Genomic DNA, 23854 nt, shown 5'->3' on the forward strand with positions numbered 1-23854 from the left:
GCTCTGAATGGTCTGTCTTGAACACGCCAAATAAGCTCCGCCTGGTCAAGTCTTCCATGGCCATATGGAACTCATCCTTGAGGGGCACGCATAGGGACTCAGTTATTCTCTGCCGTCTCTGAATTGGACATATGCGGTTGACCCACAGCTATCTCCTTCGTCGTGAGAACCCGCCCAAGTGTCGCTGTGATGCAGGACTGAAAGTGGTCCATCTTCTGATGGACTGCCCCCCCTTTTAGCCCCCTTGCGGCAGTCCTTTAATTTACCAACTGCACTTCCTTTAATTCTAGGTGACTATGCCTCTATAGCTGACTCAGTTTTACGTTTTATCCATGCAGCTGGGTTTTATCACTCGCTCTAGTGTGGGTGCTCTCGCATGATTTCTCAGGCTACACCCACTCCAGCGACTTTTAATTGTGACATGGATACCAAAATAGTGTCTTTTACTGTAACAATTTGTCTTGGTACCTCTGTCAACGCTTTCCAGCTGGAGGTTCTTCATTTGTAGTTTAGAGTTTGACCTTTTACCTGATCCATCAACCACTGTAGTCTGTTTTACTCTAGTCAACTATTTGCTCTGCTCCTTTTAAGTGTCCTCTATTTTGTGTTACTGCGGTGTTCATTTTAGCTCTGTACCCCTTGGTGTTCCCTCCCTCTGGGTGCAGAGGTTCCGCATTTACTGTGTAGGCCTTTTACAAGTATGTCTGTTTGGAACTGGGGATAGATGACCTTGATGTTTAGCCCCCATCAAACCCCAACACCAACCAACAAAAGTGGTTCTAGCACCTCAACCAAGTTGCAGGTGAGCCTGAAACTTTGCATAAGTTCATGTAGGGCCCTCAGGTACATACTGTACACATTTAATCAAAATTGAAGATGGTCGAACTGGGAGAATCTTCTAAACTTGGACGCTTGACATGGAATGATCCTATTATGATATAGCATTGCAACTGTGAGATTCTTTTGTGAGCACCCTGTATTTATAGAAGACCTATTTGAAGAAGTAGTGATTCACCTGTTGGTGCAAAAATGTATGCTCTTATCTAAAATTGTGGCAACAGCATGCTGAGGCAGTGTGTAAGGTGTCGGCCACTCTATCAAAAAAGAGGTGCAAGTATAAATTTTTAGAATATTTCCACATTGGGCACTTTAAATACTATTCATTATGATTTCTTCTCATTTATTTTGTGGATGTAGCTTGTTGAGGAGGACTGCCCGTAGATCTCTGTGTGCCTAATTTTGTCTGCACGTTCGCTGTGGGATTAATGTGTTTGGGCACTGAAGAATATACTTAGTTTCTGCCTTGCAAGCTGTTGCTTCAAGTTAACTCCAGTTAGAGTCAGAAAGTTTATGGATGCACTGTGCTTTTGCAATAGCCACATTTTACATTTTGTATAAAAGATCTGTTGTTAATAACCATTATTTTCTTGAATTCCTACATAAAAGTCAAGTTGCAGAGATGAGATTCTGATTGTAAGAAGACGAAAGTTTGAAAGTTTCATGCAGTATCTTAATGTATGTATGCCCCACACGAGATTTATCTGTAATGTAATGGTTGCCTGTCCTCATCTCTCAAATTAATAGCCATTTCACCTGGGAAGGGATAGTGGTAGTGTTTGTAGTGTTCACCAGCTGAAATGCTCAACTGTCTCTTTTGAGATTTTTTTTTTCCAGGTAACTTCCCTAACAGTCCACAGCTCAAAACTTCGGGCATGAAATACATGTAAAAAAGGGAGGGAGAGAGAGAGAGAGAGAGAGAGAGAGAGAGAGAGAGAGAGAGAGAGAGAGAGAGAGAGAGAGAGAGAGATCCTGGATGACTATTATTGACAGTTAAATTTAAACATTTAATCTTTCATAAAGGCAATTTATTAATACTGATATATTTATGGTTTGATGTGTTTGGTGCTTTTTCCACATTTCTGATGGCTCTACTTTATGATTGTACTTACAGATCATGATATATGTTTGCTTTCAGAAGCTGAAGTGTCACTGAACATGTTAATTTATTGTGCATGGTGAGTTGTGTCATGATGGTATGCCAAGCAGGATTGATGATAGCATTCCGAAGGCTGTGATGTGAATTATGTTAGATATGTCTGCAAGTGAACTCTTTATCCAAATGTATGACACATGCTTAAGTAGACTATTTGATGGATGTTTGATACATATTTGTATACAGTGTACTCTCAATTATCCACAGTAATTGATGCCTTGAAAACTGTTGATAATCATACTCTGTAGATAATCCACAACTAAAGTACACAGTAAAGTATTAGAGTTGTTCAGAAACAAAAATTCATTACAATGCCATTAAAATCACTTAACTAATGTTCATAATAAATTCTACTTTATTCATTGTATTATGTGTGAGAATACAGTACTTCCAAAGAATAGTGCAAACCAATTACACATTACACTGCAGTACATTGAAACAAAGTAGTCTTGAACTGATTTCTGTGTAAGTGAGGTAGCTTGTCTTTTACATATCTCACTACAAATTTTACCCAACACCAACTTGTCAGAAAGGAGAGCACCTTCTTGCAGTTCCAGGTAATCCAATAACCCTTCGGCCCATTGAAGTGCTGATGCGTGACTGACTACTGTTTCTGGCATTGGAAAAATGTTTTGTCATCTTCATCACTGTCATTCACCTCCTCCAAATTCCCTTGTACTTGCCGAACAATTGCACTATCACTCAGCATCTCATGACCTGGCTCTGTGTGGTCCATATTGAAACCATTCAGAAATATTTTCTTTGTCAACAGTTTCACACTCTGTAGTAGTTTTCAGAACAGCAGCTAATGTTGCAGTTTTCTTTGTCATCAGAATCACTGATTTCATCAATTTTAGGATTAATGTTTTTCCATGACTTGGCGATGGTTGATTGTTCGATACTTCATAAATTGCTTCTAGCACAATCAGGTGTTTCCAAAATGGTTCAAGATCACTGCCCTCATCAATAAGCTTTTGTAGCAGATTTTGTCTACAAATTTTTCTGAATGGCAGCAATGATACCGTGATCCATTAGCTGAATTAAGGCTGTCACGTTAGGGGGTAAATATTTTACAAATATCACCCTGTCATCTGATTCCAGAAAAAGTTCATTTGGATGTGATGGAGCATTGTCTAGTAACAATACAGCCCTCGCAGGTAGACCCTTCAATGTTAAATGTTCTTGCATCTGTGGCACCAAGCAATTATGGAACCATGTTTGAAATATTGTGCAGTCTATCCAGACACATTGCTGGTGAAAATAATGGACAGGCAAATTATGCAATTCTTTTCCTTTAAAACAACAGTTTTGTAACTTTACCTGTTATACCACACTTAATTTTATGTGATCCCATACAATTAGCAGAACACAACACAGTTATACTTCCCTTGCTTGATTTATAACCAGGTGCACTACAATCTGTCTTGAGAGCTTACGTCTTTGTTGGTAGACACATACAAAACAGCCCAGTTTCATACACATTGCATATTTGCTCCAGCTCTAAATTTTCTCGTGCAATAAACTCTTGGAAATCATTATAAAATATGGAAGCAGTCTTATTATCTGCACTTAACTTTTCTCCTTGAACTGTATTCTACTGGATACCTTGATGTTGGTTAAATCTTGTTAGCCATCTGGAAGGTGCATTAAAATCTCCTTCAATCCCCAAGGTTTTGAAGAAAAACTGGGGCTGATTGGCACGTGTTGGATCAGATAATTTTGTGCCCTCTGCACTTTTCTGCTGAAACCATTCCAACATGGCTTTATCCAGTTCTGCATTGTAGACATTTTCATAACCTTCTGCTTTGACAAACCTTTAGACAAGTCAGAACTGCTAGCAAATTGTATTATTTTGTCTTTGTGTTTCCGAATATCATGGATTGTAGTTTCACTAACACTGTAAATCAGCACCAGATTCCATGTATCAGTACTGCCTTCTTAGAGTTTGTGTGTTATTTCTAGTTTCTGCTCTATCATGAACAAAACATACTTTTACATTTCATACATTGCTCGGCACTAACAAACCAAATGACTATAGCATCCACTGCAACAAAACGGTCCAGCACTTTAGGTGTTCAAGCAGCACATTGTGTACTACACTCGTGTTATAATGTGACATTATTGTTTGCTGGCAACTGCACCTGGCTAAAAGAAAAATTCTCAGAAGCTTAAAAATTGGGAGAAATAGGTTGCAGATAATCCAGAAAGTGGATAATCAAGAGTTTACTCTATTTTTTCATCAAGATTGATTATCTTCTATCTGACGTGTCTTGGGAACTATTCATGAAAAATGAGGCACACTGGCTAACACATCTTGACTTGGGTAAGATGGAAGTGGAATTACAGCTCACTTCTGACCATCCAAATATAGGTTTTGATGAACTGTTGGTGCTTGCATATTATATATCCTTAAAGTTCAGGCTTTTGTTTACAAATCACATTAATAAATACAAATTTCATGAAACTGAAGATCTTAAAATTATGTTTGAATGTAAAAGCTGTATTGCTGGTTGTACATATATTACTTTCAGTGAACCCCAAGTATTACATAATAATGGAGCCTCAGAATTCACAACATATCGCACATATTACCCAACAGTGGATTATAATAGTGGTTGATAGTTTTATTACTTTAAGTTCAGCTTAGCCTCAAGTTTAAAACTATTGCACTAGACACTTTTAAAATAGCGAATGAAACAGTGTGTATTTCTTAGGATTTTTGTAACAGTCTTACTGGCTTTTGTAAAAACAAAATATTTGGTCAGTTTGGAAAAACTACCTATATGTTGGAGGAAGAAATAATATTATCGTGGATGCACACTTGAAATATGTTGGAATACCTGTATATTGCTTGGCTTTATATGTGGTCAGACTCTGCCTGTTTACGTAATTCAAATGTCATGCTCTCAGCCTTACATTTATGAGGAAAAATTGTATGGTTAAAGACTTCCCCATTGCTCACAAACCTTTATTTCTGTAGGAAGATGGTCATAAATGTAGTGAAAGCACCTCCCCATGTAGAGGTACAGATATAAAGGCACCAGTTTTTTCATTACCTCATGCAGTGAATTGTTTATAATGGACAGAATTAGATCATATGTTCATTGCCTACTTCCTTGAAGTAAAGAAACAGATTATCAGATATCTAAAACGAGTTGTATTAATTTTGCTGTCCCATTCTTAAGGTCATAAGAGGCCAAGGAGATGATTTCTAAGTCTGAAAGTCTAGGTTTGTTAGGTCAGTATCTTTATGCAACATATTTGCAGTGAGTAGTGTTCATCCCTAAACAACTGATTCTGGAAAGCCTACAAAATACCCCCCTATGGTTGGCATAACATTTTCATACAATGCGACTGTTTTCAGCCACCAATTACTTTACACCCCCCTGCGGGTTAGGGGGTAAGAATAGGCCCGCGGTATTCCTGCCTGTTGTAAGAGGCGACTAAAAGGAGTCTCAACTGTTTCAGCCTTTAATGTGATGGTCCCCTGAGGGGTTTGACCATTCTATTTCCAAATTTCTCCGTTAGTGCGTACCATTTGGGGAAGGACACCTTACGTGGTGCATCTTAAATCCATCTTGCCCTAAGATCTGGCACACCTGATATTTTCATGGAGTTGGACTTACATCGAGCTTCCGGCCACATCCGCTGCACTGTGTTCCGGATAGCATCCCTTCCCTCCATTGTGCACTTCCATCTTTGCCCTCGTGATGTACATGGATATTTCGACACCCGACATCCAGCACGGTAGCCAGTCCATTGTCGTGGGGTCGTCATGTACCCTCTTGGTGGTAGCCCCCTGACTACACAGGGATCGCACTGCTGATGCCTGAGCTGCTACCTCCCCACGTATGCCGAGGAGTAGATTTCTATCCCTTTGGGGCATCGGGACTCCCGGCAAAGGCCATCCTGCCAGGTAGTACATCATCTCTCGCTGGTGGGCCTCCACCAGCAGTCTCTAAGCGATCGAGGTCTAACCTCAATGGAAAGAAATTTGATCAGAGATCATTTCCCTCCCTGGCCACTCCATGGGAGGAACGTTTGTCCAAAGAAGGCGGTGGAGATTATTCACCCCAGTACCTCGTGTGTACGCGAGTAGATGGGGAATCATTTATGTCGACCAAGCCCCAGTTTTTTGTGGAGCATTTAGAGGACAAGTTCGGGGAGGTGGAGGGCTTGTCCAAAATGCGCTCTGGGTCAGTTCTCATCAAAACAGCATCCTCTGCCCAGTCACGGAGGTTGCTCACTTGCGACAGGTTGGGGGATGTTTCCGTCACCATCACTCCCCATAAGAGTTTAAACATGGTCCAGGGTTTTATATTCCACAGGGATCTTCTTCTGCAGTCCGACGATGAACTACGCGCCACTCTAGAATGACGAGGTGTTCACTTCGTCCGGCGCGTCCATCGGGGTCCGAGGGATAATCAGGTAGCCACCGGTGCCTTCATCTTGGCCTTCGAAGGTGATGTTTTACCCAAAAAGGTCAAGGTGATGGTTTACCGCTGTGATGTGAAGCCATATATCTCTCCTCCGATGCGGTGTTTTAAATGCTGGAAGTTCGGGCACATGTCATCTCGCTGTACTTCCGGCATCACATGTCGAGATTGTGGACGTCCTTTGCATTCCAATACTCCATGTGCTCCACCTCCCATCTGTGTTAACTGCGGAGAACACCATTCCCCCTGCTCGCCGGACTGTAGGATGTTCCAGAAGGAACGAAAGATAATGGAATATAAGACCCTGGACTGCCTGACCTACACCGAGGCTAAACGGAAGTATGAGCGGCTCCATCCTGTGGCAATGACGTCGACCTACGCCGCTGCTGCAACAACGGTTCTCCCATCGTCACTTATCGTTGGCTCTAAGATCTGTCAGAATCCACCGGCCCCCTTGGTTGTGGGGGGCACTTCACTCCCTGTTGTTCCTGCTCCATCTTCTTCAGGAGTAACACCCCCCACCCCCCCCCAACCATCGGGGACATCAGTTCCCCCTTCCCAGCCGGAGAAGAGTAAGACTTCTTCGGCTACTCTCGCCAGGAAGGGGTCCCTTGGGGACCTACCTTCGCAAGTTCCGACCAGTGGAAAAGTGGACACGCGTAAGTGGCTGAAACAACCACCAGTCCCTGGTCGTAGGGCCTCACGGTCGTCGTCCGTCCCTGAGACTGACCCAGTGAAGCCCTCCAAGCCTGAACCACCGAAGGCACAGCGAGAGAAACAGAAGAAGAAGAAAGTCCCCAAGGCTAACGACATTGCGGTGGCACCCATCTCACCGCTTCCTACAAGCACTGCGTCTGAGGACGAGGTGGAGATTCTGGCGTCCGCTGAGGACATCGATCTCGCCGGTCCCTCAGACGCCATGGAAAGCACTAGCACAGGTGCTCATTCGGAGGCAGCAGGTGACCCAGCAGCGTAATCTGCCTTCCCAGTCCCGTCACGCCTTTCTCAGACATGGATAATACCATCCTCCAGTGGAACTGCAGTGGTTTCTTCCACCATCTAGCTGAGCTCCGACAACTTATCAGCCTTCACCCTTTCTTCTGCATTGCACTTCAGGAAACTTGGTTTCCAGCAATGCGAACCCCCGCCCTCCGTGGCTATCGGGGTTATTATAAGAACCGGGCAGCCTATGAAAGGGTGTCTGGTGGCGTCTGCATATATGTCCTTAACTCTCTTCACAGCGAGTCTGTCCCTCTACATACAGCTGTTTGGGTGTGGACGCCACAGGCTGTTACTGTCTGCAGTCTTTACCTTCCACCGGATGGTGATGTCGCGCAGCATGTCCTGGCTGCGCTGATAGCCCAATTGCCGCCACTTTTCTTGTTACTGGTCGACTTTAACGCCCATAACCCTCTGTGGGGTAGGTCAGTGGCAACAGGTCGAGGCGCCACCGTTGAGTATTTATTGGCGCAGCTCGATCTCTCGATTTTATATGATGGTGCCTCCACACACTTCAGTGTGGCGCATGGCAGATACTCCGCCATTGACCTATCGATCTGTAGCCCTAGTCTCTTACCGTCTGTCCAATGGAGTGTGCATGACGACCTGTGTGGTAGTGACCATTTTCCAATCTTTCTGTCACTGCCACGGCATCACTCTTCTGGGCGCCCCAGCAGATGGGCTATGAATAAGGCTGACTGGGACTTGTTCTCCTCCATTGCCGCTATTGAGCCTCTCTCTAGTGACGACATTGATGCGGTGGTTCACTCAGTCACCACCAGCATCGTTACTGCCGCAGAATCTGCCATTCCCAGTTCTTCTGGGTCCCCTCGGTGGCGGACTGTGCCTTGGTGGTCGCCTGAGATCGCTGAGGCGATTAAAGATCGCCGGCGGGTGCTACAGCGTCACAAGCGACATCCCTGCATTGAACACCTCATCACCTTCAAATGGCTGCGTGCGCGGGCCCGCTGCCTTATCCGCCAAAGCAAGCAGGAGTGCTGGGAGCGGTATGTGTCCACCATTGGCCTCCATGTCTCTCCATCGCAGGTCTGGGCCAAGATCCGACACCTCTATGGCTATCGGACCCCTGTCAGCGTCCCTGCGCTCTCACTGAATGGAGCAGTTTGTACAGACTCTGATGAAATTGCCAACAGCTTGGCAGAGCATTTTGCTCTTAGTTCCGCTTCTTCCAATTACCCACTGGCCTTCCGCTCCATTAAAGAGCGGATGGAACGTCGGAGCCTTTCTTTTCGCACCCACCATTCTGAATCCTACAATGCTCCATTCAGTGAGTGGGAATTTCACAGCGCCCTTGCCGCTTGCCCTGATACCGCTCCTGGGCCAGATCGCATTCACTGTCAGATGCTGAAACACCTTCCAGTGGACTGCAAGCGACGCCTCCTCGACCTTTACAACCATCTCTGGGTCGAGGGTGAGTTTCCGTCGCAATGGCGGGAAAGCATTGTCATCCCTGTTTTGATACCGGGCAAGAGCCCTTTGGAGGTGGACAGCTACGGCCCCCTTAGCCTCACCAACATTCTTTGCAAGCTTCTCGAACGGATGGTGAGCCGGCGCTAGAATTGGGTACTGGAGTCTCCAGGCCTTCTGGCTCCGTCTCAGGGTGGATTCCGTAAAGGCCGCTCCGCCACCGACAATCTGGTGAGTCTGGAGTCAGCCATCCGTACTGCCTTTGCCCGCCGTCAGCACCTGGTCGCTGTCTTTTTCGACATGCCGAAGGCGTTCGATACGACATGGCGTCATCACATACTTTCTACGCTTCATGGATGGGGTCTTCGGGACCCTCTGCTGATCTTTATCCGAAATTTTCTGTCGTATCGTACCTTCCGCGTGCAAGTCGCGGCCTCCCATAGTTCCTCCCGAGTCCAGGGGAACGGGGTACCACAGGGGGTCTGTCCTCAGTGTCTGCCTGTTTTTAATCGCAATAAACGGGCTCGCTGCGGCGGTGGGAAATTCTGTCTCCGCTTCCCTGTATGCTGACGACTTCTGCCTTTACTACCGCTCTACTGGCATTGCAGCTGTTGAACGTCAGCTACAGGGCGCTATCCGCAAGGCGCAGTCTTGGGCTGTAGCGCATGGTTTTTCAGCTACCAAGACCCGCGTTATGCATTTCTACCAGCGCCGAAAAGTCCATCTTGAGCCGCGGCTTTATCTTGCCGACGAACTCCTTGCTGTGGTGGAGACCCACAGGTTTTTGGGTGTAGTTTTTGATGCCCGGCTGACTTGGCTGCCTCATATTCGGCAGCTTAAACAGGCGTGTTGGCGGCATTTAAATGCTCTGAGATGCTTGAGCCACACCCGCTGGGGCGCCGACCGATCTACCCTGTTACGGCTCTACCAGGCGTTAATCCAGTCCCGTCTGGATTATGGGAGCCTGGCTTATGGCTCACCATCCCCATCTGCGTTGCAGGTGCTGGACCCAATCCTCCACAGTGGGATACGCCTTGCCACTGGTGCTTTTCGTACCAGCCCTGTGGACAGCATACTAGTGGAGGCAGGTGTCCCTCCACGGCGCCAACGTTTGCTGGCCTCTTATGCTGCCCATGTTTTCAGCTTGCCCGGGCATCCTAACTATTGGCTACTATTCCCAGAGTCGCACGTCCATCTTCCAGAACGTCAACCCAGGGCTGGCAGTACGATCGCGGTCCGCGTCCGAGAGCTTCTCTCCGGGCTTGGGGCCTTACTTCTTCCGCCTCCTTTCAGGGCACCTCTGCGTACACCCCTATGATGTGTGCCTCGCCCTCGCCTTCAGCTGGAATTGGCACAGGGCCCGAAGGACTCAGTCCCTCCGGAGGCCTTCCGCCACCGCTTTCTTTCCCTCCTTGCAATGTATCAGGGCTCTGGCATTGCATACACTGACGGCTCGATAGTTGCTGGTCGTGCCGGTTATGCGCTTACTCTAGGGGACCATTCCGAACAACGTTCATTGCCGGCTGGCTGCAGCGTTTACACTGCTGAGCTGGTCGCCATCTTTCGTGCACTAGAGTATATCCGCTCCTGCTCAGGTGAGTCCTTCGTGATCTGTAGTGATTCCCTGAGCGGTTTACGAGCTCTCGACGAGTGTTTCCCTCGTTCTCGTCTGGCGATGGCTATCCAGGAGTCTTTGCATACTTTGCCCGTTGCGGCCACTCTGTGGTCTTTGTGTGGACGCCCGGCCATGTCGGTATCCCAGGCAATGAATATGTTGACCGCCTGGCAAAAGAGGCCATCAGTAAACCATCTATGGACATTGGCCTCCCAGAGACTGATTTGCGAGCAGTCCTCTGTTGAAAAGTTTTTGCGCCTTGGGACGCTGAATGGCGCGATCGGATCACGCCCAATAAACTCCGTGCCATTAAGGAGACGACGACTGTGTGGCAGTCATCCATGCGAGCCAACCGCAGTGACTCAGTCGTCCTTTGTCGGCTCCGCATTGGCCACTCTTGGCTGACACACAGTTACTTACTGCGTCGGGAGGACCCTCCCCTGTGTCGCTGCGGGGCGGCTTTGACAGTGGCCCACATTTTGTTGGCCTGCCCCCTTTTAGCTGTGGTCAGGCAGACATTTGCGCTGCCTGATACGCTCCCTGCGTTTTTAACTGATGACCCTGCTATGGCTGGCTTAGTTTTACGTTTTATTTGGGCAGGGGGTTTTTATCATTTAATTTTAGTGTTTATGTTTTATTTTATTGTTTTGTGTTGATTCTGGCCTTTGGCCTACAGTTTTAAACTGAGTTTTTAATGTGTTCTCGGTGGTTGGCTTTTCCTTCTTTATTCTATGGTCGGCCAACCACCGACACACTCCGTGTGATTTTAATTTGTTATGTCTGTTCTTTGTCTGAGTTTTTCTTGTCCTGTGTTGTCTGTTGTCTCTATTATCAGTTTTTTTACTCTGTGTGGTAGTTTTTAAGTTTTGGAACAAGGGACCGATGACCGTTGCAGTCTGGTCCCTTTAATCCCACAAACCAACCAACCAATTACTTTACATCCGAGTATAAATGGAAATCACAAGGTGTCAGATCCAGTGAATAGATCAAATATTCAAGCAAATTATACTTCAGATTCCTGTTTTTTTTTTCCCCCTAGTTCTGAAGCTTATATGTGGTAGGTTCATTAATATGAGAGGACATTTTTCCCTGTTTTGCAATCCACAACTCTAATTTATTTATACAGTTGGTCCACAAGACTTGAGTTGTATTCATCATTGAAATATTTCATTCGTATTTACCATTTTTAGACTACTAAAAATTTTCCATTGGTGATCAGTTATTCGTAACAACAGGTCATTTCTTTAATTGGTTTTCACTGTTAAGATGTTGTACTTAATAGGTCCTTTAGTCATCTTTTAACCCGTTGTTGTCTTTAGCAGTAGCTCATTGCAGTGTGAAAAATACCTGTAGAAAGGATTTTGGTCTTTGGTGTTACAAAGTATCCAGAGACACTGCATCAATTTGCAGTTTTGACGTTTTTGTTATAGTATGGAAGTAAAGTGAATTTAGCACTGTACATATGTAGCAAAAAATGGTACTTATAATATACATATTGATGAAGTAAATAAATGACCAAATTTATACTGTAATTCCACATTTCATTTGCAGATCTTCACTAAACTCGGACGTCACATCCAACTTGGTAAAGAAAATCAGACACCGTAAAATCGATTTAACTTAAATATATTTTTATGATTTTTAGGTATCTGCTTAAAATATTTAGTGCAGTTTTTATATTTTAAAAAAGGGGTTGTGATTATAGAATTGGTTTTTATACTATTAACTGTTAAATTTTATTTTTGTAACTAATTTTCAACATAAAATTTTGTAAAATACAATTGTGTCAAGAAATGTTATAAGATAATACATTTCTTGTTAAGTTGTAATTGTTAATTCCATTGTTTACTATTTTGAGATAAGATTTGTTGAGTTTCGTCAAGACTTTTATAAAGAAAGGAAGGGTTTCTAAAATGTCAATAAAACCCAAATTTATTCTGAAACTTGAATATGTTCTTATTGTGTTTTTTTTTTTGGGGGGGGGGGGGGCACTTAGGAAGGTAAGTTAAGAATGTGTACATTTTATTTAAGTGCAATACAATGAAATTACGTGACATTATGACATTTCATTGTATTGAAGTGTTGATGTTATTTATTATGAATGTTTTGGCTGTATTTCACTACATGATATACAACGAAGGACATTTTTAAGTTTTCAGTATTACTTTTTCTCTCATAATTGGGTCTTTTCGTATCTTCTGAGCAAACGAATCTTTTCTTGTGCGTTTTTTTGAACGGTCAGCTATCCTGGTTTGAATGTACTATGTAACAATTTTTCAGTTTTGTATTTCCTTCTCCTTTTATTATCGGAATGCATTTTATTGTCTCAGTTTCAACATTACTTGAAATTTTGTTGGTACCATAATTTGTGCAGTTAATCTTTTTGTTTTCAGTCTTCTAAAATCTCATAGAATTTTAGACTGTGATTTTAAATATTTGAAGTACATCTGTGTGTTTTGTTCATAAATTTTTCCTGACTAATTTTTATTCTGTCTTTAGGATTCATTCAAAGCCTGTCTTTATTTCTGGTGGTGAAACATTCGTTTTAAAGATATACTGAATTGATGACCATATTGTAGTGTGACTTTTTTTAAGTTGCATTATTGTTCTTAGTATCTTTTGTAAGGGTGAGTAAAATCTCCACTTTGTGTTCTTGGCCAGTTGGCTGGCTCTGAGCACTATGAGACTTCTGAGGTCATCAGTCTCTTGCCAGTGTCTGAGTTTCAGAAACATATTTAAACTCTCTCACACTCTGAATTTTCCATATTTAGTGTATTGAATTTTAGGTGCAAAATTGTTGCTAGATGTGTACTCCATTTATTCCTTTGGGATTTTGAAAACTACTTGCTTTTCTATAAGAATTTGTTTTGAAGATTTTGAATGTCTTGACTCAGAATCAATAGGTCAGCAAAAGCTAAATAAAGTTCCTGTTTTAGTTTACAGTACCATATTCTTAGATTACTTTTTACTAAGGCAGCTGAAATGTAATGTGTGATGGCCTACTGACAGATCTTAAAGCTTTTAAAGAAAACAAGTGTTATTAGCATTTACATTTTTATTCATGTCTACATATTTATCTCTTAACATAGTCACCTTGGCGGCAAACATATTTCTCCCAATGAGAGACCAGTTTGTTCATACAGTCATTATAGAATGTTTGACATTGTTTACAGAGCCAGAGCCTTACCTATGTTCTCTCCGCTTCAACAATATTAAAGTAAGTTGTCAAAGGTGTTCTTTAAGGTTTGGAAACAGGTGGTAATCAGATGTGACCAAGACTGCATGGAAGATGATCAATGACAGTGGACCAAAGGTACTGGATTGTTACAGATTTCGCAGGGCTCATGTGCTGTCTGAAGGAGAGGAAAAACACTTCAGATTCAAAACTTGATTACAACATGTTGTTTCTAATGCACCGACATAATTACATTACACATTGTGCTGTTTCTAATGCACCGACACTGTTACATGACACACCGCCATGTTACATGCTACAATTTAGAGCCCTCTAGTGGGAGATGGCTGCAGGTATACATTAAGGAATAAAGATGTAGAATTTTAATAACATTTGTGTTATTTAAAAAGGTTGAAGAATTTTCACATAAAAATATGAGGCACTATTTTTCAGCCAACCCTCATAAATTTTTGTTACCTTACTTCTGTTATATTTTCAAAGTGTTCCAGTATTTCTCTTCTGGTAATTCCTTCAGATTATGGATAATTTAGCACTTTTCTAACAATTGGAGTGTTTTTGGCATCTGGCTTTTGTTTCTTCAGAATTTGGAGGAAGTACAGTGTACAGAAGCATACAGTTATTTAAAAATTTGTAGAAGTACAGACTACTTCATTAAAAAAAATTGTCAAAGAAATTATTTCAATCTAATATTTATCCTGGGGGAGACTGTGTGGTCTGAAACCTGCTTGATATTGCCAAGCAAGATGCTGTGATAGAATTTAGTACGTAAAGAATGGTATTTCTTGTATAACTGTAAGCGAGCTCTGTCTTTCCTCCCATTTAGTGAGCAATTTTCAAGTAATCATGTATTTTCTGTGTTAATTGTTTTGAATGAACTGTAATATTTGGCAATTCTTTGGAATTCTGTGCAATTCTGTCTACTGCAAAGGGTTTACTTTGTAGCCTTTTCATTCCCCTTACAATTTCTTCATTTGGTGCTGCATGACTGGATTTGCATTTTGTTGGAATATATGGTGGGAATTATTTTGTGGGCACAAAGCAATTCAGGAGTTTCGTCAAATTTTTAATGTGTTCACTGCGATTTTATTGACTCTTAAAGGTCACTGGTCCATTTTCTTTTTGAATTAGAGTTTTTGGCTATGGTACACATCAATTAACTTAGATGTGTCAACATTTATGTTATAGTAACTTTCAGCCTCAATAAGTGGCAGGATGCCACTTGCACACTACGAACATGAATGCGGGGCATCATAGCCACCTGTGAAATTGGTTGCATCCTATAGTGTACTGCTGCAACTTTGGCACAGCTTTCTATGTGGGCAAGGCCACAAACATGAATGACCAATGGCAAACTGGTAAAGAGCAGAGTTAACCAGCCAGTGGCGGAACACAGTGCTGAACACTGAACACAACATGCTCAACTTCAGTGGTTGTTTCACAACCTGCGCCATCAGAATTTCTAATTTTTGCATGCTGAGTCATTGCCAAGTGACAGCTCAATGAAACTTGGACAGAAGAGATCTAAAGAAACATAGAATGATATACACAGAAATGAAACTTTTATTAAAAGACAACACAATTTATGATGGTCCCCTGGACATTACCAACATCTGACGTGGTTCTTAATAGGATGTGCGATCACCACAGGTCACAAAGCATGCTCTGTAACATGGTCCCATGTTGGTCAAAATGTGGGTAAAAAGTTCTTGTGGCTGGGCATTAGTTCTCCAACAGCGTAGTTGACAACTTGGGGTTCATAATTCGTGCATGTGGACATGCTGCAGTCTCTCCCCCCAATGCATACCACATATGCTCAATGGGGTTCCAGTTGGGTGAACAGGCAGGCCTATCCTTTGCCAAATATCCTCTTATTACAAGAGCTCCTCCACCTATATTGTTGCATGGACCCAATGACCTCAAAATCTCACCATTCAATATTATCGTGATACTGTACTCTTTCCCCATATGCATCTTTTCAGGGGTGTATTTAGCCATGACTTCATTTTTATAGACGATAGTGTGTTACCTCATTGATCTGTGTAGGCAGAGGTGCTCTTGGAACAAGAGGATATTTGACAAAAGACAAGCCTGCCTGTTCCCCTCACTTAAATCCCATCCAGCATGTGTGAAATGCATTGAGATGATGTATTGCAGCATGTCCACAGGCACCCACTACCACCCAGCAGTTGTCAACTCCACTGGTGGGGAATGTATACGCAACCACAAGAACCCTTTACCACCCTTTTGGCCAGCATTGGAGTGTGTTACAAAGCATATTATGCTATTTGTGGTGATCACATGTTGGTGATGTCCAGGTAACCATCACGAATTGCAGTGACTTCAGTGTAGTTATTGTGTTTGAATAAAAGTGTAATTTTTGTTTATCTCGTTGCTTATTTCTTTCAGTTATCTTCTGTACTATTCTGTAGCAGATCTTTCTATGTATGGTCCAAGTTTCATCAAGCTGTGTTACTTCACAGTGAAACATGATGCAAAAGCTACTTTTGTCTTAAAAGTCCACATGTCATTGTATTTGTAACCCATGGTTCAGGAACACTTTAGCTGCTTACACAGGCACATTTGTTAGGACAACTATTTTCAGAGTAGCCTTTGACCAACTGCAGAATAAATTATATTTTTGTTAACACCAGGTATGTTAAATTCATCATTCCAGTCTATATTTTCCAACTAATTCCTGAACACCTCATTTCGTTTTTCATTTTCTATCCTCAAAGTATCTTCCTGGTACGTCATGCACATTCGTGATAAAGATTAATAATTGCATTTCATGATATGAGATTGAGTTTACTATAGGTCTAACTCAATACACAAGTATGTATTTATTCCAGTCTTCTATTAGTACTTCACATCCTACCCATGTGTCTCTACGCTGCACCTCTTCCCCCACCCTCCGCTCTGACCACCTACTCATCCACCCCCTCTCATTCTATCTGCTCATCTCCCGCTCTCTAATTCCACCTGCTCATGCTGCCTCTCTAATTCTGTCTGCTATTCCCCCTCCTCTCTCATTGCGTCTGCTCGTCCCCGAGCTGCTCTCTCTCTTTGCGTCTGCTCGTCCCCGAGCTGCTCTCTCTCTTTGCGTCTGCTCGTCCCCCACCTGCTCTCTCTCTTTGCGTCTGCTCGTCCCCCACCTGCTCTCTCTCTTTGCGTCTGCTCGTCCCCCACCTGCTCTCTCTCTTTTCGTCTGCTCGTCCCCCACCTGCTCTCTCTCTTTGCGTCTGATCGTCCCCCACCTGCTCCCTCTCTCTGGTTGCGTCTGATCGTCCCCCACCTGCTCCCTCTCTCTGGTTGCGTCTGATCGTCCCCCACCTGCTCCCTCTCTCTGGTTGCGTCTGATCGTCCCCCACCTGCTCCCTCTCTCTGGTTGCGTCTGATCGTCCCCCCACCTGCTCCCTCTCTCTGGTTGCGTCTGATCGTCCCCCACCTGCTCCCTCTCTCTGGTTGCGTCTGATCGTCCCCCACCTGCTCCCTCTCTCTGGTTGCGTCTGATCGTCCCCCACCTGCTCCCTCTCTCTGGTTGCGTCTGATCGTCCCCCACCTGCTCCCTCTCTCTGGTTGCGTCTGATCGTCCCCCACCTGCTCCCTCTCTCTGGTTGCGTCTGATCGTCCCCCACCTGCTCCCTCTCTCTGGTTGCGTCTGATCGTCCCCCACCTGCTCCCTCTCTCTGGTTGCGTCCGATCGTCCCCCACCTGCTCCCTCTCTCTGGTTGCGTCCGATCGTCCCCCACCTGCTCCCTCTCTCTGGTTGCGTCCGATCGTCCCCCACCTGCTCCCTCTCTCTGGTTGCGTCCGATCGTCCCCCACCTGCTCCCTCTCTCTGGTTGCGTCCGATCGTCCCCCACCTGCTCCCTCTCTCTGGTTGCGTCCGATCGTCCCCCACCTGCTCCCTCTCTCTGGTTGCGTCTGATCGTCCCCCACCTGCTCCCTCTCTCTGGTTGCGTCTGATCGTCCCCCACCTGCTCCCTCTCTCTGGTTGCGTCTGATCGTCCCCCACCTGCTCCCTCTCTCTGGTTGCGTCTGATCGTCCCCCACCTGCTCCCTCTCTCTGGTTGCGTCTGATCGTCCCCCACCTGCTCCCTCTCTCTGGTTGCGTCTGATCGTCCCCCACCTGCTCCCTCTCTCTGGTTGCGTCCGATCGTCCCCCACCTGCTCCCTCTCTCTGGTTGCGTCCGCTCGTCCCCCACCTGCTCCCTCTCTCTGGTTGCGTCCGCTCGTCCCCCACCTGCTCCCTCTCTCTGGTTGCGTCCGCTCGTCCCCCACCTGCTCCCTCTCTCTGGTTGCGTCTGCTCGTCCCCCACCTGCTCCCTCTCTCTGGTTGCGTCTGCTCGTCCCCCACCTGCTCCCTCTCTCTGGTTGCGTCTGCTCGTCCCCCACCTGCTCCCTCTCTCTGGTTGCGTCTGCTCGTCCCTCACCTGCTCCCTCTCTCTGGTTGCGTCTGCTCGTCCCCCACCTGCTCCCTCTCTCTGGTTGCGTCTGCTCGTCCCCCACCTGCTCCCTCTCTCTGGTTGCGTCTGCTCGTCCCCCACCTGCTCCCTCTCTCTGGTTGCGTCTGCTCGTCCCCCACCTGCTCCCTCTCTCTGGTTGCGTCTGCTCGTCCCCCACCTGCTCCCTCTCTCTCTGGTTGCGTCTGCTCGTCCCCCACCTGCTCCCCCTCACTCTGGTTGCGTCTGGTCGTCCCCCACCTGCTCCCCCTCACTCTGGTTGCGTCTGGTCGTCCCCCAGCTGCTCCCCCTCTCTCTGGTTGCGTCTGGTCGTCCCCCAGCTGCTCCCCCTCTCTCCGGTTGCGTCTGGTCGTCCCCCAGCTGCTCCCCCTCTCTCCGGTTGCGTCTGGTCGTCCCCCAGCTGCTCCCCCTCACTCTGGTTGCGTCTGATCGTCCCCCACCTGCTCCCTCTCTCTGGTTGCGTCTGATCGTCCCCCACCTGCTCCCTCTCTCTGGTTGCGTCTGATCGTCCCCCACCTGCTCCCTCTCTCTGGTTGCGTCTGATCGTCCCCCACCTGCTCCCTCTCTCTGGTTGCGTCTGCTCGTCCCCCACCTGCTCCCTCTCTCTGGTTGCGTCTGCTCGTCCCCCACCTGCTCCCTCTCTCTGGTTGCGTCTGCTCGTCCCCCACCTGCTCCCTCTCTCTGGTTGCGTCTGCTCGTCCCCCACCTGCTCCCTCTCTCTGGTTGCGTCTGCTCGTCCCCCACCTGCTCCCTCTCTCTTGTTGCGTCTGCTCGTCCCCCACCTGCTCCCTCTCTCTCTGGTTGCGTCTGCTCGTCCCCCAGCTGCTCCCCCTCTCTCTGGTTGCGTCTGATCGTCCCCCACCTGCTCCCTCTCTCTGGTTGCGTCTGCTCGTCCCCCACCTGCTCCCTCTCTCTGGTTGCGTCTGATCGTCCCCCACCTGCTCCCTCTCTCTGGTTGCGTCTGCTCGTCCCCCACCTGCTCCCTCTCTCTGGTTGCGTCTGCTCGTCCCCCACCTGCTCCCTCTCTCTGGTTGCGTCTGATCGTCCCCCACCTGCTCCCTCTCTCTGGTTGCGTCTGCTCGTCCCCCACCTGCTCCCTCTCTCTGGTTGCGTCTGCTCGTCCCCCAGCTGCTCCCCCTCACTCTGGTTGCGTCTGATCGTCCCCCACCTGCTCCCTCTCTCTGGTTGCGTCTGCTCGTCCCCCACCTGCTCCCTCTCTCTGGTTGCGTCTGCTCGTCCCCCACCTGCTCCCTCTCTCTGGTTGCGTCTGCTCGTCCCCCACCTGCTCCCTCTCTCTGGTTGCGTCTGCTCGTCCCCCACCTGCTCCCTCTCTCTGGTTGCGTCTGCTCGTCCCCCACCTGCTCCCTCTCTCTGGTTGCGTCTGCTCGTCCCCCACCTGCTCCCTCTCTCTGGTTGCGTCTGCTCGTCCCCCACCTGCTCCCTCTCTCTCTGGTTGCGTCTGCTCGTCCCCCACCTGCTCCCCCTCACTCTGGTTGCGTCTGGTCGTCCCCCACCTGCTCCCCCTCACTCTGGTTGCGTCTGGTCGTCCCCCAGCTGCTCCCCCTCTCTCTGGTTGCGTCTGGTCGTCCCCCAGCTGCTCCCCCTCTCTCCGGTTGCGTCTGGTCGTCCCCCAGCTGCTCCCCCTCTCTCCGGTTGCGTCTGGTCGTCCCCCAGCTGCTCCCCCTCACTCTGGTTGCGTCTGATCGTCCCCCACCTGCTCCCTCTCTCTGGTTGCGTCTGATCGTCCCCCACCTGCTCCCTCTCTCTGGTTGCGTCTGATCGTCCCCCACCTGCTCCCTCTCTCTGGTTGCGTCTGATCGTCCCCCACCTGCTCCCTCTCTCTGGTTGCGTCTGATCGTCCCCCACCTGCTCCCTCTCTCTGGTTGCGTCTGATCGTCCCCCACCTGCTCCCTCTCTCTGGTTGCGTCTGATCGTCCCCCACCTGCTCCCTCTCTCTGGTTGCGTCTGATCGTCCCCCACCTGCTCCCTCTCTCTGGTTGCGTCCGATCGTCCCCCACCTGCTCCCTCTCTCTGGTTGCGTCCGATCGTCCCCCACCTGCTCCCTCTCTCTGGTTGCGTCCGATCGTCCCCCACCTGCTCCCTCTCTCTGGTTGCGTCCGATCGTCCCCCACCTGCTCCCTCTCTCTGGTTGCGTCCGATCGTCCCCCACCTGCTCCCTCTCTCTGGTTGCGTCTGATCGTCCCCCACCTGCTCCCTCTCTCTGGTTGCGTCTGATCGTCCCCCACCTGCTCCCTCTCTCTGGTTGCGTCTGATCGTCCCCCACCTGCTCCCTCTCTCTGGTTGCGTCTGATCGTCCCCCACCTGCTCCCTCTCTCTGGTTGCGTCCGATCGTCCCCCACCTGCTCCCTCTCTCTGGTTGCGTCCGCTCGTCCCCCACCTGCTCCCTCTCTCTGGTTGCGTCCGCTCGTCCCCCACCTGCTCCCTCTCTCTGGTTGCGTCTGATCGTCCCCCACCTGCTCCCTCTCTCTGGTTGCGTCTGCTTGTCCCCCACCTGCTCCCTCTCTCTGGTTGCGTCTGCTCGTCCCCCACCTGCTCCCTCTCTCTGGTTGCGTCTGCTCGTCCCCCACCTGCTCCCTCTCTCTGGTTGCGTCTGCTCGTCCCCCACCTGCTCCCTCTCTCTGGTTGCGTCTGCTCGTCCCCCACCTGCTCCCTCTCTCTCTGGTTGCGTCTGCTCGTCCCCCACCTGCTCCCCCTCACTCTGGTTGCGTCTGGTCGTCCCCCACCTGCTCCCCCTCACTCTGGTTGCGTCTGGTCGTCCCCCACCTGCTCCCCCTCACTCTGGTTGCGTCTGGTCGTCCCCCAGCTGCTCCCCCTCTCTCTGGTTGCGTCTGGTCGTCCCCCAGCTGCTCCCCCTCTCTCTGGTTGCGTCTGGTCGTCCCCCAGCTGCTCCCCCTCTCTCCGGTTGCGTCTGGTCGTCCCCCAGCTGCTCCCCCTCTCTCCGGTTGCGTCTGGTCGTCCCCCAGCTGCTCCCCCTCTCTCTGGTTGCGTCTGGTCGTCCCCCAGCTGCTCCCCCTCTCTCTGGTTGCGTCTGGTCGTCCCCCAGCTGCTCCCCCTCTCTCTGGTTGCGTCTGGTCGTCCCCCAGCTGCTCCCCCTCTCTCTGGTTGCGTCTGGTCGTCCCCCAGCTGCTCCCCCTCTCTCTGGTTGCGTCTGGTCGTCCCCCAGCTGCTCCCCCTCTCTCTGGTTGCGTCTGGTCGTCCCCCAGCTGCTCCCCCTCTCTCTGGTTGCGTCTGGTCGTCCCCCAGCTGCTCCCCCTCTCTCTGGTTGCGTCTGGTCGTCCCCCACCTGCTCCCCCTCTCTCTGGTTGCGTCTGCTCGTCCCCCACCTGCTCATCTCTCTCTCTCTCTCTCTCTCTCTCTCTCTCTCTCTCTCTCTCTCTCTCTGGTTGCGTCTGCTCGTCCCTAGGCGGCTCACAGTTCTTTTGTGAGTTCGTGTGTGGTGCACATGGGGCCCCAAGCTATTGGAGCCCATCCTTCATTCCCTGGCTGCATTTCTTTCACCCTGCCCCTTCCCTCCCTATCCTCGCTCCTTCCGCATTGCCACTTCCTTCCCCCCTCTCTGTATTCGGATTCATGTCGACCTGACTGTCCACCTGGTTTCCTGTATTGGTTGCAATTTTGTTCCTTTTTCCTGTTCTTTCATCCTTTTTGTCATTCAGGTCCCCACTTGATGTTTGACCTCCACTTCAAAATTTCCTGTTTTTAGTGTGAGCCATATGGGGAAGAACTTCCACGCTATCATCTATACTATGGATTCCTCTCTCCCCTCCCTTCCCCTCTCCCTTCCACCCTGCTAGTTCATCAGCATGTGTAGCCTGTCCGTGTTTCAGAGCTCTTATGTACCTATATGGCTGAGCCCCCTGACAACACAGGGATCACACTACTGATATCTGAGCTGTTCCCTCCCCATGTATGCCAAGGAGTGGTTGTTTATCTTTTTGGAGCATCAGAACTCCCGGCTTTGGACACCATGCCAGATGGCCCTTGTTGTGGCTCCAATGGGGAGACCCCGTGGTCGGAGTGGGTGGTATTAGGGTGGGTGCTTGGCGCATGAAGGGTATCAAGCTGGAAAAACCTGGCCTTTCTCAAATGGCCATCTCTTCTAATGGTGAAGGATCCTTGAATGCTGCTTCGTATGACCCGGCAACCTTCCTTTCCCTGGCTACACCATGAGAGGGGGCCAGGCTCGCCATCTTGGGATGTAACCTTTTCTCCATTACCTTGTCTGTACTGGTATGGATGGGGACACATTCACTGCAACAAAGCCATTGTTTTTCCTGGAAGCTGTCGAGGACAAGTTTGGTGAACTGGAGTCCCTTAGTAAGATGCAGTCGAGTTCCCTGTCGATCAAAGATCCTTCTGCCACCCAACGTCAGCTCCTCATGCCTGTGATCATCTAGGCAATGTCCCAGTGTCTATCATTCCTCACCAATCTCTGAATATGCTTTAGGGAGTAAATAGTCATAGGGGCCTCATCCTGCAAACTGATGAGGAACTCTGGGCTAATCTGGAGTGGCATTTTGTTTGACGTGTGCAGAAGGGTCGCAAAGACAACCACACCAATACTGGAGCCTTCATTCTGGCGTTCGAGGGGGATACCCTTCCAGAGAACATCAAGGTTATGTGCTACAGATGTGATGTGAAGCCGTACGTCCCTCCACCTCTGTGGTGCATTTGGTGCTTGCGTTTTGGGCATATGTCTTCTCATTGTACGGTAGACCCTTTGTGTGGGGACAGCGGCCACCCACTCCATGAGGGAAGCCCCTGTGTTCTGCCACCTGTGTGTGTCAGTTGTGCTGACCGCCACTCTCCTCACTTGCAGGATTGCCCGGCTTCCTAGAGAGGAAAGAAGATCCAAGAATACGAGTCCCTAGGTCACCTGTCTTATGCTGATGCTCGCCAAAAGTATGAGACACTCCATCCAGTGTCACTATCTTCAACTTTTGTCTCTGTTGCTTCATTTCCTCCTCCCTTGTCCTTAGTGCAGCCCCATTCCTCTCTCCCCTACCCTTCCTCTGAAGTTTCCATGACCTCCCATAAGGGAGCCGCTCCCTCTGCTCGGCCGAAGAAGTGCCCCCCTTCTTTGGCATCTGCCAGTGATTGGACTCCCTGCCGGGACCCCTCTCCCCAACATCTCTCAGGCTAGAAGGCTCATACCACCACTCGACCACAAGGCGTACCACCTGTGTGCCCCCAGATCGCCCACTCGCTTTTGTTTCCAGATCTTGCAGAAGCCTTTACTCCTCCTGTGCACTGCCCTCCTCCACCTCAGAAAGAGGAGGAGAAGAAGAAGCAGCATAAATCCCAAGACAAGACTCCGCCGGAGGTGCCATCTCCCCCTCGCAACTTGAGACTGACAACTTATTCATGGATGTCACCCCATCCTTGCCGGTGATGACTACTGACCGAGTGACCTGACCACCTCCTCTGCTTCTTCATGACTACCTTGGACTCTCACCACACAATCATCCAGTTTAATTGCAACGGATACTATCATCACCTACCGGAAATACAACATCTTGTCTCATATTCTGTCTTGTCTTCAAGAAACGCATTTCTGTTCTGACCACTCTCCAACTTTTCGTGGTTATCAGGCATTCTTTCAGAACCGTGCTGGCCCTGGGGTAGCCTCTGGGTGGTGTCTGCACTTTGGTTTGCTCCGATGTCATTAGTGACTGTATCCCCCGACATACCAATTTGGAAGTC

At 48.3% G+C, this 23854-nt stretch overlaps 1 protein-coding gene across 1 annotated transcript in view; it reads left to right on the forward strand.

The window, feature by feature from the left end:
- The window catches only part of LOC126249683 (uncharacterized), a 176276-nt gene extending 163927 nt beyond the window's left edge, over nucleotides 1-12349 (forward strand). Inside the window, exon 12 of the mRNA XM_049951361.1 lies at nucleotides 12023-12349. Within this exon, the coding sequence (XP_049807318.1) occupies nucleotides 12023-12079 (57 nt within the window). The 3' untranslated portion in view covers nucleotides 12080-12349. The remainder of the gene's footprint in view (nucleotides 1-12022) is intronic.
- Nucleotides 12350-23854: the final 11505 nt, after the last annotated feature.

Source organism: Schistocerca nitens, chromosome 3 (genome assembly GCF_023898315.1).
Source record: "Schistocerca nitens isolate TAMUIC-IGC-003100 chromosome 3, iqSchNite1.1, whole genome shotgun sequence".
Lineage (NCBI taxonomy): Eukaryota > Metazoa > Arthropoda > Insecta > Orthoptera > Acrididae > Schistocerca > Schistocerca nitens.